General features: G+C 33.7%; 2 protein-coding genes and 1 long non-coding RNA gene across 3 annotated transcripts; 1 reads left to right on the plus strand and 2 right to left on the minus strand.

Annotated features, from left to right (window-relative positions):
* Nucleotides 1-378: 378 nt before the first annotated feature.
* On the plus strand, nt 379-3,765 carry LOC112775524 (uncharacterized). The gene is made up of 4 exons (XM_025819185.2): nt 379-636; nt 1,049-1,162; nt 1,721-1,825; nt 3,058-3,765. Exons 1-4 carry the CDS (start codon nt 426-428, stop codon nt 3,336-3,338), a joined length of 711 nt encoding a protein of 236 aa, XP_025674970.1. The 5' UTR covers nt 379-425; the 3' UTR covers nt 3,339-3,765.
* A 138-nt stretch (nt 3,766-3,903) lies between these two features.
* Nucleotides 3,904-9,583, minus strand: LOC112777114 (uncharacterized). The gene is made up of 2 exons (XM_025821398.3): nt 8,886-9,583; nt 3,904-5,528 (listed from the first exon to the last, which is right to left on the minus strand). The coding sequence occupies exons 1-2, from the start codon at nt 9,143-9,145 to the stop codon at nt 4,148-4,150; spliced, it is 1,641 nt and encodes a 546-aa protein (XP_025677183.1). The 5' UTR covers nt 9,146-9,583; the 3' UTR covers nt 3,904-4,147.
* Nucleotides 9,584-12,547: 2,964 nt separating this feature from the next.
* LOC140182026 (uncharacterized) lies at nt 12,548-13,336 on the minus strand. Its single transcript, XR_011877835.1, has 2 exons — nt 12,991-13,336; nt 12,548-12,895 (listed from the first exon to the last, which is right to left on the minus strand). It is a non-coding gene; the product is annotated as an uncharacterized lncRNA (long non-coding RNA).
* Nucleotides 13,337-16,907: the final 3,571 nt, after the last annotated feature.

Genomic DNA, 16,907 nt, shown 5'->3' on the forward strand with positions numbered 1-16,907 from the left:
ATAAATATAAATTAATTATTTATATAATTATTTAATTATAATTCAGTTAATTAGTTTAATCAGTAACCTATTAAAGTATTCTAACTAAATTAATTACCAATTCAATTTTAATAACTATATATAAAATTTTAAACTTGTTATTTATTTATAAGAATGTGAATGAATAAGGTAAATAGAATTTAAACTCTACTCCAATCTTATTTGCATCTTAATTTTTTCAACCTGATCATATTCGATCCAATCGCTAAAAAATAAATTAATTTTCATTCAAATATAATTTTTAGTTTTTCAATATTTCATAGTATCAAATAATATTTATATATTATTATTAAATTAAATTATTAATTCAGTCAGACTATGTTGTACAAAAGAAAAAAAAATTATAGTTTAAATTTTCACTTATTCATTATATGGGGAGATGAGTGATGCTCCACTCTGTTCTAGTTCCATTTCTTGTTCACAAAACCTGTGTCACTGCATTTGGCACTGTAACGCAAAACCCGTGGAATCAACAACAATTGAAGGGTATATTCGAAATGGGCGCTGAAAATGAAGAAGCCCCTGAGAGAGAGCTCAACACTTTGCCTCCTTCTAATGGATGGAAAAACCGCATCTTAATCCCAACCCTTCTTGCAGGTATCACTCTATTCTTATCTTCCTTCTATCATGTTCTCTATTATGAATATTTTCTTACTTCTGTTTTAATTTTATATTTATTTTTGATATTTGGAGTTTTACGTGTTGTGAGAGAGAGAGAGAGAGAGAGAGAGAGAGCTCCTATTTCTTTCTGTCAATCCAAGTGCAACCTATGTGTTTGATTGTGAACTTTTATCATTCCTTTTGGGTGTCTATCATGCCTAATTAATTAATTAATTAATTAATCTAAACATGCTTAAATTGGAGGATCATGCCTAATAGTCTATGATGAATCTTTACCCATTTCTATTTTATGTTTAGTTTTAATGGGAATAGATAGAATGCTACAGAGTGTTGATACTGGTCTCTATTTGTTTTTATTTGTTACCTTATTGATTGTTTTTGGGATTAGGGGTTGCTGGTGCTGGAACTGGGTTAATCTCGAAGCATCAGAAGAGTCTTGGTCTTGCAAATATTACTGCCAGCTACGCTGCTAATTTTGCCATCGTCACTGGTTGCTATTGCGGTAATTGTTTGATTTTCTTATGATCAGATCCTCATCAGTTAAGAGTTTTGTAAATATGTTTTCATGTATTGTGTTTGATTATGTTGTTGTTATAGATTATAACAGTTTGTTGCGTTATACTATTGTATGGACTTCGATCCTTCTTAATTTTCACATAACAGTATCATGTGACCAGAGAAAAAGATAAAATTTTCAAGTTTCATTGCTAGCAATACCATTACCTGTGCAAGAAAACTTATTTGTGTATTTGTCACTTTATTATATCTTCTTTCTATTATCAATGTCATTCTAAATGATGGTGCTGCCCTCCTCTGCTTTTGTCAAATTAAGTTTGACTTCAACTATCAATTTCAAGGGCTCAAATTTGATACATTTTTGTAAAATATCAGCATGTTTGTTTTCAGTAAGAATAAATATCGTAAATCTTCAATTATCTGTGTTAGAACTACATCTTTTAGTCAAATATCAACATTAGAAGTGTGGATGGAGCATGAACATTTGATAATTCAGGTCATTATTTTGGATTAAATTGCAACTATGGTTTGTCGAAATTGTCAGGGGTACGAGAATTTGTGACAGAAACTAGAAAAACAGGACCTGATGATTTATGGAACTCTGTAGTTGCTGGATTTGGAACAGGTGCTCTTCTAGGGCGTCTGCAAGGTCTGGTTCTGCTTTTTGCACTCTCCCTCTTGTTACATGGTGTTTTTTTGTTATTGTAACAATGATATAAATTTTCATGTTTGCTTGACAGGATCAAATATTTTATAGAGAAAAAGATTTACTTTCAACTTTTCCACCCTATCCCCTCAACTCTTTTTTAACGATTCCAACATATTTATATAGTTTGGCATTAATAACTGGTTTCAAAGATGATTAATCATGTTGCTCATGAAAATAGATTCACGAGTATCACTCTATTCGTGCTTAGGGTAATATGTTTAGAATTTAGATTACATTCAAACTTCCTTTCACAGGGTTCATCTAATGTAGAAAAAAGTGTATATTAAAGCAGATATGTTTAAGTTTAGATGTTGAAAATGAAAATAAGGATGAACCAGTTAGACTGAAAGAGAGGAAATTAAAAAATAATGACACAATTCGATGTTGGAGAGTAGAACAAGAATCAGAGAAACACTCAAGCAAAAGAACTCAAATTCAATAGATAGGAGCTGGGATAGCAGTTGACGTTGGTAGAAGTCCCCGCCACCTCATTTGTTAATCCTTAATCTCCATTTCAGGATGTCTCTGAACTAGAAAAATAATGTTACTAAAATTTTAAAAAGTTAAACAAAGAAAGTAAAACTAATATATTTCTATAGTATGAAAATGATATAAAAATAATATTTACTATATATAAAGGGGATTGAGAGTGATTTGATGCACAAATTTTCTTTTCTAAAATAGCCTTCTCATATATTTATAGAAAACCAAAGCTTTTTGTTATTCCTAAGACTCATTTGAACCCAAAACCTCTTATTAGAACAGTAAACCATTTACCATCTTGACTATCTCACACTTATTGCTATTATACACTTTAAATTTTAGAAAAAGGTGGATAGTGTCTAATTGCCTATTAATCTACTAATCATATATAGTTGACTAAAATGATTATGCTATATATGTACCTATATAATGGTAAATAATTTCTCATATATGGGGACCAAGGCGTGGTCATTGTCATGCCTGTCCTCGAAGGTTGCCGAGAAAACTTTTGCCTCCATACTGCCCCCACGAGTAGGGAAAATTTGACCAACTTGGGGTCCCAAATAGAGATCAGTTCCGATCTGGTTCTGCAAAGATACTATTCGTTTTAAGTAGATTGCATTGCTTGGCTGTGAAAATGTATGGATAAATTTGTCACTTAAAATTGCTTTCTTATTCTGGAATTTCAGGCGGTCAACTTGGGGCGGTTCGATACTCTGTCATCTTCGCTGTTGTAGGGACAACAATAGATTATGCTACTCTCAAAGCGAAAGACTTTTTGAGAGATCAAACTAAAATAATACATCAGGATCATGAGAATTCACAGAAAAATGGAAAATGGTTTAGATTGCCAGAATGGTCCCCGATACGGATACTTGATGAGGAAGCACTTGCTAAAAAACGAGCTCAGGAAGAGGAGTTTCTTGCACAGAGGGCAAGGATTCGTAGTCTAAGGGAAGAAGAATCTTGAAAAACTGTACACTATTTTTTGGATGTGATGATTATGCATGTCTTTATCAGAGGTTCGGAACTGTTGAGAATTAAGTTCTAGTCACCTTTTGGATTGTGTGAAGATTTTTCCTCTTCCCTTTCTCGATATTACACATGGGAAATCCATAACTTAGTTGAGTGTTTGTATCTTATTGCATTTTTGAGAGGACTTAATTCATACAGAACTTTCTCATTCTCTCAAGTCTCAATGAATTGGTCAATTCATTTTGTTTTGCTTTTGATGTTCTGTGATGCAGCCAAGACCAAATGGATTGTCTCAATTAGAAAGCGAGGCAATAAGTAGGTAGAACTAGATGACTATTTAAACTGTTTTGTACTATCAATCAATGTATCCAAGCTTATATTAAGAAATATCTACCAATAATTACTTTTTACCATTCTTATAATATCATTATTGTTCATATGATAAAATAAGATTTTATTTATAATTTTATGTATTGGTTTTTTTAATAAAAAGAGTTCAACATATCTTAAGACAAGAAAATATTCTCTAATATAAATCACCTTAGCTCTAACTCAAGAAATTTGGCAGAAAATTCTTATAAACCATGCTCGTCTTTTCACATGTTTCACCAAACAACGAAAAAGGTTAGCAAGTAGATACCGAACATCAGTTAAGCCTTATCCCCCTGTATAGGATTGGTTACATGGATCCAACGACGCAGGGTACTCTATTCTAAAAGAATCAATGTTATATAATAGAGAAAGAAAATGTAAGGATGACTATACTATTCTGATTTTGTTTCCTTTATTAATATGAAGTTTCAATCAGAACATCCATCTCGGCGAAGAAGAATGCACAGGAGTTTGCCGGGGTCTAATAATATGGTCAGGGTTGCGCTTCATGATCGACGAGACAGTGGGGCTGAAAAAGTCATTACTCCTCTGAGAGGTAGCTCCTTGTGAATACATCTTCTTCCCATGACCAAAGCTCCTCTGGTTTTCGGGTGTCGTCCGGCGAGAAGCTTGGTTCCTTTGAGAAGCACCCCATCTATTGTAATTAACACAACTTTGGCTCCTCCCTACTTGTTGAAACTTCCCCTCCCGTGGAGATGTATAATTGCGACTCTCCGCCGTTTCGGCTGAATACATAGTAGTCTCTCCTTCGCTGCTATATCCATTGTGCATTTCTGATACTTCTATGGGAGATGAACTAGACTGAACCTGACTTTGAGCAACATTAACAGAACCTGTTGAGGCAACTTCTTCACTAGGGGTCGCTGGTCTTCGGTCTTGGTTCTGTTTGTCTAACCGGTTTTCTGGTAAAGGACCCTTCAAAAAGTTTTCAGCAGACTTTGGAAGAGGTAACCTTGATGATTTCGGCAAAACTGTAGGTTGAGAGTTTCTTGGAGGAAAATTAATGTCCAAAAGCTGCTTTTGTGGAGTTTCTTTCTTTCCGAGTGGCGCAGCATTTACTCTTGGAGATTCATATATTTCTGGAGTGGGAATTCCCTGTACATGTTCAGCATTCAGGTTTGTGATTAAGCTTTCTTCTTCAATGGTATTAGCAGCAGCATTAGAACTCTGTCCCTGATCCCTTGTCTTCGAGATAGTGTTCGATGAAGATGGAGTGGTGCCATCATTATCAGCAGTTGACTTGAAAACTTGCCTCATTGAGAATGAAGCACACGAATGCTCACTCTTTGGACCAGCAGACATCAACCGAATAAGAGGTAATTTTGGTTTGTTAAGGTCATCAAGGCTACCTTCCCAATGCTGGTTTAACCAATCAAGGATAACAAGAATAGGTATACCAAATTGCATGGGGAGATCCTTCTTCAAAGATGATGAGGATGACGAAGAAGTCGAAGAGGACTTGGTATTTGGCGACGTGGCTAGTTTCATAGGATCACAAACCATAAATGCTAGATTGCCGTGTACATCGAAACCAGCAGAACCTTGGTTCCATGGAATCCCATCAGTTGACAGTTTTATGAGATTATCAGTGGCTATGACCACTTTCCCTTCTCCAACAGTGAGCTCCTGTTTCTCAGTGAAGCCTAAAAGGTAAACTACACTTCCAAGATCCAGGGTGGTTTTACAAGAGGTCTTCAAGTAGTGAGGACACTGACCCTGGGCAATCAATTCTCCATCGGCATCGTCCAAACCCACAATTGTAAGATCTAATACTGAACTCGTAATGAAAAACCTGCAACGATGTCAAAAGAATAAGATCACTGTCACAATAATAAACACTTAATTTTTTCAGATTGGCAAAGGCCGTTGCTCTCAATACAGATCATTCTTTGCTTTTTATTACAAAGAACTTATAAAGGAAAACAAACTATGTACGCCCTTAATGTAAAATTTGGTATTATGGTAAACCCTCTAAAACTAGGGCTGAAAACATCATAGATGAAATCTATAAATAAAATTATTCTTTTAAAAAAATATAACTTATTTGTCTTAGGTGGTTAAGACATGAGAGAAGAAAATGGTAGAGGAAGACCTAAAAAACCATACATGAGGTGGTCAAAAGGAATCTATGCGTCAACAGTCTCATTGTAGACATGATACATAATAGGATGCAATGGCATCATTTGATCCATGTAGCCGACTCCACCTAGTGGGATAAGGCTTCGTTATTGTTGTTGTATTTGTTACCACTATTTTTGAGGGAACACCAAAGAGACCTTAAAGTTATGGATTTGATTTTCCTCTGTAGAAAAAAGAAAAAAGAAAAAGAAAAAAAAACGAGAAAGAAAATATTTCATGAAAGAATGGCTGTGAATCTCTGCGCGTATCTGCCAAAGACATTCCTCTGAAGCAGTGTCCACTCATGGGGGAATAAGAAGGTTGAGGCAACATGACCCAATACCAGCATAGGGAAGCCAGTTTTCTATCTATGGAAATTCCTATATATAACCGAAAAAATCTTCATGGAAACTAAATCAAGAGAGTACCAAACCAATAGCTTAATGCAGTAAAAAAAAGAGGCATACTTCAAACATGAAGAAAGCCTTGGATGATCAATATTCTAGAGAATTGAATCCGAGGAAAACGATCAAATAATGAAATAAAGATTAATTATGAGAGAAAAATGGTGATAGTCCAAAATGAAAATGTCTATAAATTAATGTACGAACAAAAACAAAGTAGGAAGTTAGCAGTAATTTCAGCTCAACAAGCAAGAAAACATACAATATAACGTGGATAGAGGACAAAATCTCATTATTTTTTGGCCTCATGCCAACAACATAGCATAAACTAAATAACTAATTTTATATTTTTCCCCCAAAAAGCTAGCTTAAGGGGAAAGGAGTGTCTGAATATTTATAAAGGCTACTTGGGTAATAAACAAGTTAATGATGGATGTGACCATTAATGAACTGGAAAAAAAAAAGTAAGCTTAAGCAGTTCATAATTGTCATAGAGTAAGTGTTAGCCTTCATTAAGTGGAGAGAAAAAGGAAGGTAAAACCTATGGATTTACTTTTGCAAATACCATTCGAAATCATCTGCAATAACTAATAACTAGGTTTTGCACATCAACACATTTGTCCTATGTATTAGATCATTACTTCATTAGCGAAGAATAATAATAGAGTTTCCGATACATTCAAGGAATATTTTAAGATCACGAATGTCTGAGTATTAAATTAATACTCTCCTCCATTCACTACTGGTAAGTTGTTTAAAATTTTCTAACACATTCATAAATTGATGCAATTTGTATGTAGATACATTAATCCATGAATGTATCATAAAAGTCAAAACGACTCATTAAAATGGAATAGAAGGAGTAAGTTACTGATGAGTAATGCTGAGTTTATGGAACATGAGAAACATCATATAAAGAACAAGCAAGGAAAGAATGGTATCTCAACAAAGAGTGGTGAAAGGAATAAATGAACAGGAAAGGCTCAATCAGTGCATTGAACCCTATTAAAACTAAATTTTCTATAATTCTATTCAGGGTGTCATTTCTCCTAAAGCTTTGTAAGGGAGAAAAAAGACTATACCAACAAACTTTTTATCATTATAATTTATTATAAACCAATTAAAGCACAAGAGAGTCTTTTGGTCTGTAACATTTAGAGCTTCTTTTGCTTAAAGAAAATTGCAATGGTATATAGGAAATGAAAAGAAATGGTAGGTGTTAACATTAGATATAGACAACACTAAATTATTTATATATTTAGTTTTGATTTTCCAATAACTTCTGAAGCACAATATTCTAAACAAAATTATTTATAAGCATTATTCACCCTGCTTCTAAGATTCCCAGGTCTAGTATAATATTTACCATTTTAACATTCTGACTTGTTTTCTTGTTATGAACTCTATAATGCACTAAAAGACACGTCTTGCTTGATCTCTTGAACATGAAAGCACCAAGATGCTGAGTATTTATTGGTCAAAGGAACATTTAGCTGAAGATGGCAAGAAGGGCAAACTAACTATAGGTATAACTGTCTTCAGACTTGGCAAACTCATAGATAAAAGCCTAGGCATGGTTCATAACAATCATGAAATATTCAATTAGAGTAAAATTACTATTATTGTAGTTCAACAAGTGAACAAAACCAGTTTAATAATTATGTTTTACTTTTGTAAATAAAAGTCAATCAAATGATAAGCTCCACCTACAACTTATGCTAATTGAAACCAATAATAAAGCTAACAAGAAAACAATGTCACCTTCTAGCTTTGGAATCATTACAAATCATTTGGAATGTAAATATCTAATCAATCCATCTGCTTACGGAAAAGATTTCTAAAAGCAATCTCACTTCAAATAAAATAAATTACAATTCATTAACCAAAAATGAATAAATAAATTACAATTCAAAAAGCTACATCAAACACATAATGCCATTATGACCACTGGCTTAAAGTAACAAACAGTCATAGAAACACATATGAAAAGGGGGGAACCGCCATTTGAACTGTAAAAAATCATTTTGTTGAAAGAATAGTTCTTGAAAGGTGGTTTATTAGTTTCCAGTGCTACAATGATTAATTTAATTATCACCATAGAGTTCTCTTAGTGTTAACAAAAGCTATTTTAGAGACTCATTTGTCAACACATTGATGATTGATTTTCTAAATAGTCACCAGCCATCTCCATTTTCTCTATCCTAGAACCGAAACCAAATTATTTTAACCGACTGATTTCTCTAACAATTCAGAAACCTAATCTGCAAGAAATAGACAGAGTTTAATTTGCAAAACACACCAACAATTCTCAATGTAGTTTCTACTATCACTATCAGCAAATAAGCTCCTGATATTTTATTCCCTAACAAAACTATTTCCTGATATTCTTTTTTTTTTGTTGGAAACATATATCTTCCTATCAAAAGCAATCCTATTCAACCACTCAAAGGAAAAGGAGTTTATCTATTACTACATTTTATAATGACTAATTTTACTATGATATATATATATATATAAACAAAATAAGAGTTAATTTCTATTATAGCAAGTGCTCATAATTTCAGCATTAAAATGAGCTCATAAGATAAGATAAACAAAATCAGAGTTCTGATTCAGGTTGGGAGTACCTTTGAGGAACAAGAGTGGCAGCGACGCCGTTATGCAGCCGGATCTCAGAGGTCTCGGCGGCGACAGCGGACGGAATGTTGGCGTGCGTCGTCAGAAGTAGGTTCCGGTGGATCAAGAATCCGGTGCCGGAGGAGGCAGCAGAGGCGGAGGGGGAGATGGTGGCCATGGCGTGGGCCTTACCGGAGAAAATGGCGGCCTTCATCCGCTCGGACTTGCTGAGGCCTTTGCAGAAGCACCAGGATTCTGTGAGACCAACCATTGCGGTTGGGGAGAGAGAGAGAGAGTGGTGTGGGGAGTGAGTAGTTGGATCTGGGAAATGTGGTGGTGGCGGTGGTGGTGATAGGGAGCATGTGCGTGATGTGATGGGAAGGGTTGTCTTTCTAAAAAGACAAGACAGGGTGTAAGAGTGAGACCCAGAGAAGACAAACGCCGTGGTCGTGAAACCAGTTAAGACTAACAAAGGAAAGGAGCGCAGCCGGAAATCAACAATCAATCATCAATCTACATTCAACACTATAATGTGTTTTTCCACTATTTCTCCGTTAACAAAACTCATCTTTTTAAATAATCAAAACTTTAAGTACGATTTTAGACGTTGAGGTTGAAATTTTTTTTTAATTTTTTTTTATAAAAAATTATTTTTTAAAGATTAACTTGGTTTTTTTTTTTTTTTGTGAATGAAAAATGAGCTCAACACATTCGGTGGAGCATACAAGAAAGCATTAAATAAAATTTTGCAACTTCTATATTATTTTCGGCATAGCCATCAATAACATGTGTTACCTCTTGCACCACTCTCTAAAGCGACAAAACGTCTTAGCAACACAATCTTCCACTTCCGCTGTCTTGTTCTGAAAAATGACATCATTTATACACAGCCAGCTGGTCCATATAACTGAGAAGAATCTCACTAACCATGTTTTTCGCACATCTTTTCTCAAATTCATCATCCTCCAGCTCTCAAAATGTTCTTTTATGGAGCCTGGGACGCTCCACACAAGACCCACGTGACTTATCCATGCGCACCACACCTGTCAAGCAAACTCACACGTAACAAACAGATGTTGTACAGTTTCAATTTCTTTACTACACATAACACAGATGTTATCACTTTGTTCAATGATGCCTAATCTGCTCAAGCGATCCTTTGTATTGACTCTGCCTACAAGCACAAACCAAGTAAACAACTCTATCCGCGGTGGAACAATTTCTTTCTAGATTTTCTTTGTGAACTTATAGCTGAGGATATCATCCGTTAACGTCTATACCTGCAAAACCTGCACAAATGAGTTAGTAGTATAGATACCTTCTTTATCAAATGTCCACACCACTCTATCTTGTGTGTATGCTATCAGTCTCACAACTTGCAAGATCTCAAGCATTTGGTTCAAACGGTCGGTCTCCCATTGTCGGAGTTCCCTCCTCCAATGGAAGTTCCACACCCACTCTATCCCATCCCAAAATACACACTCCCCAATCACGGATCCCTTATTATCTGAAATTAAGTAGAGCCTTGGAAATGAGTCTTTCAGCTTCCCCGACTGTAGCCATGTATCTTCTCAAAATCTGGTTAGTCTACCATTGCCTACTTCCATAGCCAACCCGTCAATCATCTTCTGTCTGACTTGTTGCTCCTTGATTTGCAAGTGACAAATATCTCTCCATGGACCCCCTTTTGCTGGTATAGCTTGAGTAGACAATAACTGGCCGGGGTTCAGATTATTGCAAGAGCACACTACCTTCTTCCATAGAGGACACTCTTCCTTAGAGAATCTCCACCACCATTTAAATAACAATGTGGTATTGCGAATCATCGCATCTCCCACACCTAGTCCCCCTAGTTTCTTTGGTGCCTGTATCATCTCCCATTTTACAAGGGCAAGTCCAGGTCGTCCGTCGTCCTTCCCCCAAAAGAATCTTCTTTGCAACAAGATTAATTTTTTGGCCACCGTAACCGGCATTTTGTACAAGTTCAAGTAGTACGTAGGTAGACTATTTATCACAGATTTGATTAGAACCAACTTCTCCACTTTACTGAGTACCTTTGCTTTCCACAAACTCAGTTTCTCTTCCACCTTATCTATTACTGGCTTCCACGTTTTTACTAGCCTCGGGTTTGCACCTAGATTAATGCCTAGATACTTCACTGGTAGATTCGTCGCCTGACATCCTAATAATCTGCACATTTGACCCACCCACACCTGACTGCAATTTACCGGTATCAAACTGGACTTGTCAAAATTAATGCTCAATCCCGACATGATCTCAAAACACCTCAGGAGCCTCTTGTAGTTTCTCACTGTTTCCTCCTCTGGCGGGCAGAACAACATCGTGTCATCAGCAAACTGGAGATGAGATAGCTCTACATTGTCCCTACCAACTAGAAGAGGAGATATTCTCCTATTTTTTACTGCCTCTTCGATCATCCTGTTCAGCACATCTACTACTAAAACGAATAGAAAAAGGTGATAACGGGTCACCTTGTCGAAGCCCTCTTTCCATCTTGAATGGTTTGGATGGAGCCCCATTAACCATTATAGATATAGAAGCTGATCTAATGCACTTTGTAATCCATGCCCTCCATCTTCTACCGAACCCCATCTTTTTCAACACAATATCAACAAAATTCCATTTGACTCTATCATAGACTTTCTGGAAGTCCAATTTGATGATAGCTGCTGCCTTCTTCTTCAGTTTTAGTCACTGTACAGTTTCATAGGCAATTAACGCTCCATCATGTATTCGCCTGCCCTTTACAAATGCACTCTGTGATTCTTTAACTAATCCTGGTATTACACTCCTCATTCTTCTTGTCAACACTTTTGATATGACCTTGTAAATGCAACCAACCATACTGATTGGTCTAAGGTCCTTTATCTCCTCCGCGCCCACAAACTTCGGTGCCAACGCTACCCAAGTAATATTGGAGTCTGCTGGTAGTCTCTCTGTCTCAAAGAAACTTATCACAGCTTTAGTGAATTCCACTCCAATCTTCTCCCAACATCTTTTTATAAAATTCATGTTATATCCATCGCTCCCCAGAGCCTTAGATGATTCACAGTCCCATACTGCTTCCGTTAAAATCATTTTTATTTTAGAGATCAAAATTTTATAAAGGTGACAGCAAAAATAGAGGTAGAGGTAGATCGTGAATAATTTTTTTTTCTTCTTTTGTTTTTTCTTTTCTTCTCTTTTGTCGGAGGAAAAATACTCTCTTTTTCTTATTTTTTATTTTCTAATTTTTTTGTTATAGATAATTTAGTCCAAAATTTTATTATTTAAATAATTAAAAAAGACGATTTTAAAATTTGGTTTTAAATTGTAGGGATGATTTTGTATACCAAATGAATTAGAGATAAAAAAAATTTTCAGCCTATATCTTAAGAACCAAAATCATACTTAATCCTTTCTTGAATAATTTAAGTATTAATTCAATAATATTTTAGAATAATATTTTAAGAATTTTATTTTGATGCACGATCAATTTTATACATATATTTAATCACATAATACTATTATACTTGATGATGACAAACATGTTGAAGTTGAGTTAATAATCCAATTGGATTTGATGTGTTAATTAGTGATGCAAGCCTAAGAAAAAAGAAAATCGGCCCAAAGATTAAGCAAACAAAGGAAATAATGGTTTAAATCCAGAAGCTCCAAGAAAATGTGTGACTGAACTTATATCATTACGAGTAATTCAAAAAAAGAGTGGCTAATCAACAAGGAAGAAAGAAATAAAGAAATCTAGTTCAAAAAGTAAGAAAATAGGCCCAACAAACTAACGAAGTCCAAAGAAAAAAGAAATCTAAAATATTAGTGTGAAGAAAGGAAATTGGACCAAACATAAGCATAAGGTCCAACTAGGTGATCCATGTCCAATTTCACTTACTCACCTAGATGCCAACTACAGAATTTTAAATTCCAATTGCTTCAGAACTTTTTCACTACACCGAACCAAAATTTTATCTTTTTTCTCTTCCATTTTCCTTTACGTCACATCACTCTGAAACAAAGAAAGAAGAAGAAATCAGAAGCTAGGACACAAAAGCACAAATTAAATCTTAGACAAAATCAAAAAAATCTTTTCACTTGTGATACCCAAAATAACTTGTTGAAACTTCCTTCTCCCTCGTACCCATTTTTAAAAAATAAAGAAAAATGGAGGCTATGAAGTTCTATTGTGGATCAATGGTCAAGAAAGGAACTTGGAGCCAAAGCAAGAATAAATGGTTTAGATCCTTAAAGATATTAAAAAAAGGATAAAAGAGAAGATGAAATATATGAATGCATGAAATCTGAAATCTCAACTACAGTCCCATCTCTAAGTCAACTGTGTAAAACAAGGTTTAGGTATGGTAATTGAAATCATACAAAAAAAAAGAACTTTTTAGAATTTGAGTTTCCCTATGAGAGTTCAACGTTTTGGACAATGTTTTTAGATTAAAGAAATATTCCATCAAGATGAAGAGCTTCATAAGAGAATGCTAAATTCGGTTCAATTTATAGCTTTAAAATTGTGAATCATCATCTCCTTCATAATTTATTATTTTATTATTCTATTTTAATGTTTATCTTTGAGTGAAAAAAGGCATAAATATGAGATATTTGAAAAAGTCAAATAGAGAAAAAATGCAAAGAGAAAAATTTGGAGAGAAAAGGCAAAGTTGATTTTAGATTTCTATTTGTTTATATTTTTATTTTGTATCTTGTATCTGATGTACCCCTTGTTAAGTTGGGTAAGCACTTAGTGTATTGAGAGTCTAGGATGTTGCCTAGCCAAATCAATCTTATGTTGAAGTTTGGTTTGTCCCAGATAGGATTATGTTGAGTCCTAGGAAATTAGTGTCTGTAACACTTGAAAGTATAGTGAAAATTCCACCAATATTGTGGTGGAAATTAAATATAGGTTGCATTGCACAAAGCAACTGAATCAGGATATATGCTGGTGCCATCTTCTTTTTCTCTGCACTATTTTGTCTATTTGCGATTTATGAGACAAAACTAAATTGTCTTCTGCATAATCCATCACGCAGACAAATAGAAGCAAATTTTCATTTCCTGATTTTAAGGGTTAATCAATCAACTTAAAAAAATGCCATAGATTCAACCCCTTTTTTTTAGGCTATTAAGAACTTTCAAAAAATAATTATTATTTTCATTGGTCGCGTTAATAGCCATTCAAAAAAATAGAAGTAATTACACGATTGTATAAAATATTCTAAAATGAAATGCATATTTTAAATCAGTGGCATAATTTTTTGTGCTAATACTTTGATTCCTAACTTTTTTTTTATAAAAATATTATTTGTATACTAAAATCAGCTACTAATATATTTATGTATACATATGTATATGGTTTAATTTATTTTCAATGTGTATTATATTCTAATATATATTTTGAATTTGATTCTTTTAAATTTTAGATTTTACTTAAAAATATAAGGTGTGATTTTTTACTGTTTATTTTATAGATAGAAATAAAAAAATATATACAAAAAAAAATTCAAAAATAAAAAATTATATTTTTCTCTTTTAAATAAAAATTTAAAATATAGAGGATGTAAATTTCTCCGTTTAACTCCATTAGTCACAACAGTCCATATTTATATGTCTCTTAATAAGTAATAACTAACCTCTATCATTGAGGTGGAGCGTCAAGTTTCACATATAGTCTTGCAATGTTTCAATCCCTTCCAATATTAGGGATGGCAATAGGGTTCTCTAGGAGTGGATATCCCTCACCTTGCCTTCATCATTTTTAAGAAAATAACTCTTGTACCCTCTCTAATCTTGTCGCATGTCCCCATATTTGTTCATGCAAAAAGACAAATATCCGCGATAATTTAGGATATTACTTTTATTACTTTTATTTTTAAAAAAGAATAAAATAAAAAACATAATTTAATAATATCAAATAAATCAATTTAATTTATATATTAAAAATTTATAATATATTTATTATAAAAAATAATATAAATTGAAGTGAAAATTGAGAATGTGAAATTTTTTTTAATATTAAATTATTAAGGATAATTTTTTTAAAAATAACACAAATTATGTGCTATATACTGTTGTGGGTTTTTACAAAATATCAACGACATTTTATTCTTTTATAACTTAAAAAATTGAGCATTGAGGTAAATATCAAATTAGTATCTGAAAGATTTTGACACTGACAAAATAGTATCGGATTTTTGTTACTGATAATATAGTCCATGAAAGAACTTAAAATTTAACAAGCGGTCCCCTGAACTCACCAGAGCACATTTCCAACGAAAATTGTTGAACATTGTTAATGTATATATCTAGTTGAAATTTTTAATTAAACAATCCAATACATCTTAAAAAATCAAAACACTAAAATCCCCTTTCAAGAACTCCCCCTTTTTCTAACGCACTATCTCGACCATGAATTGCCCCAAACCTAGGGGAAAAAATCTTTGAACTCTAATCCAGTGAAAGATCCCCCAACGCACTCTCTTGCGATTTCGACCATGAATTGTCCTAAATTTACAGATTAATTTACAATTCAAGAAGATTAATAATAATAAAACTCAAGAGAAAGCAAACAAATTTATATACAAAAGAAAAACAAAGCTCAACACAGACACTATAGAAACAAGATGCGAAATCAAACAAAGTCAGAAGAAGAACACCACAGATAGAAGAGGCATGGCACCCAGAAGCAGAAGTGGAGGCAGGGAGGAAAAACGAGGCACAACTGTTGGCTACAAGGGGTTTTGGTGTTTTAATTTTTTAATGTTGTCTTTTCTAGCTACTTCGATTCCAGTAGAGGCTTCTATAAAGGGTATTCAGAAGTGGGCGAAGATGGATGAAGGCGAGGACAGGGAGAATGATTTGTGGTTTTAGGGGGGAGGGGGGGAAGAAGTGTGGTTTTAGGGGGGAAGGGAGAAGAAGGGTGGTGAGAAGGAGTTATTATGTGTTATGTGGAAAGAAGTTCAACAGTGAGAAGCAGTGAAAAAACCATGAACAGTCTAAGAAGCATAAGGGGGGAAGAAGGGTGGTGAGAAGGAGTTATTGTGTGTTATGTGGAAAGAAGTTCAACAGTGAGAAGCAGTGAAAAACCCATGAACAGTCTAAGAAGTATAAGGAGAAGGTTGCTAAGTTTAGGGATTCGATTGAGGATGAATTTTAGTCTATCAATGATCATTATCAAAAAACATGCTGAATGAAGTTTTGGGGAGGGGGAGATTAGAGTTCTAGAAAGGAGGTGTTTGGTGTTTTGATTTTTCAGGTTGGATTAGGTTGTTTAATTAAAATTTTCAACTAGGTCTAAGTTGTAATTTTAGCAAAATATGGTAACTAATTCAGCAGTATTTTGTTGGAGATGTGCTCTGGCGAGTTCAAAGGACACGTTTGTCAAATTTTAAGTCTTTTAAAGATTATTTTGTTAATAATAAAAGTCAGGTACCATTTTGTCAACACTAGAATCTTTTAAGTATCGATGTAGTATTTATCTCAAAAAGTTAACGTCGATGATATTTTGTTTTTTTTTATAATTAAAAATATTATTTTTATAAAATGTCAATGGTATCATAATAATATAAAATATTAAAATAATAAAATATTTTCGTATTTCATATTAAAATTACCTATATATAAAAAATTTTAGCTGAGAATGTGATATTTACAATAAAAATAGAGGTTGAAAATGAGATTTGTGTTGTTAAAAGTGAGAGTTGTGTTATTGTATGAAAGTCTAAAAGAAAAATTGGAAACAACGAAATAAGATTTTAAAATTCTAAAAAGCAAATTCATAAAATATATAAATGAAGGGTATTTGATAATTTTACATTTTGTAAATATTTTACAGATATTCTTCCTCGTTCTTATTTATTCGCAAGAATGGGATATTCATTTTCATGAGGGTTTGCAAAGTAGTCTTTGATTTAAAATAGCAGCTTACTTGACGAGCAACAACTACTTTTCTCTTTACTCTCGTTCTTGTAGGAGGATAATATAGTGCAAGAGGACTTGGGAATGAGGAGGCATTT

This window comes from Arachis hypogaea, chromosome 19 (genome assembly GCF_003086295.3).
Source record: "Arachis hypogaea cultivar Tifrunner chromosome 19, arahy.Tifrunner.gnm2.J5K5, whole genome shotgun sequence".
NCBI lineage: Eukaryota > Viridiplantae > Streptophyta > Magnoliopsida > Fabales > Fabaceae > Arachis > Arachis hypogaea.

Coding starts and splice junctions, on each gene's coding strand:
- LOC112775524 (XM_025819185.2), top strand. CDS start 426: ATGCTCCACTCTGTTCTAGTTCCATTTCTTGTTCACAAAACCTGTGTC. Junction 637..1,048: donor AATCCCAACCCTTCTTGCAG/GTATCACTCTAT, acceptor TTTTGGGATTAG/GGGTTGCTGGTGCTGGAACT. Junction 1,826..3,057: donor TCTTCTAGGGCGTCTGCAAG/GTCTGGTTCTGC, acceptor CTGGAATTTCAG/GCGGTCAACTTGGGGCGGTT.
- LOC112777114 (XM_025821398.3), bottom strand. CDS start 9,145: ATGGTTGGTCTCACAGAATCCTGGTGCTTCTGCAAAGGCCTCAGCAAG. Junction 5,529..8,885: donor GCCACTCTTGTTCCTCAAAG/GTACTCCCAACC, acceptor ACATCGTTGCAG/GTTTTTCATTACGAGTTCAG.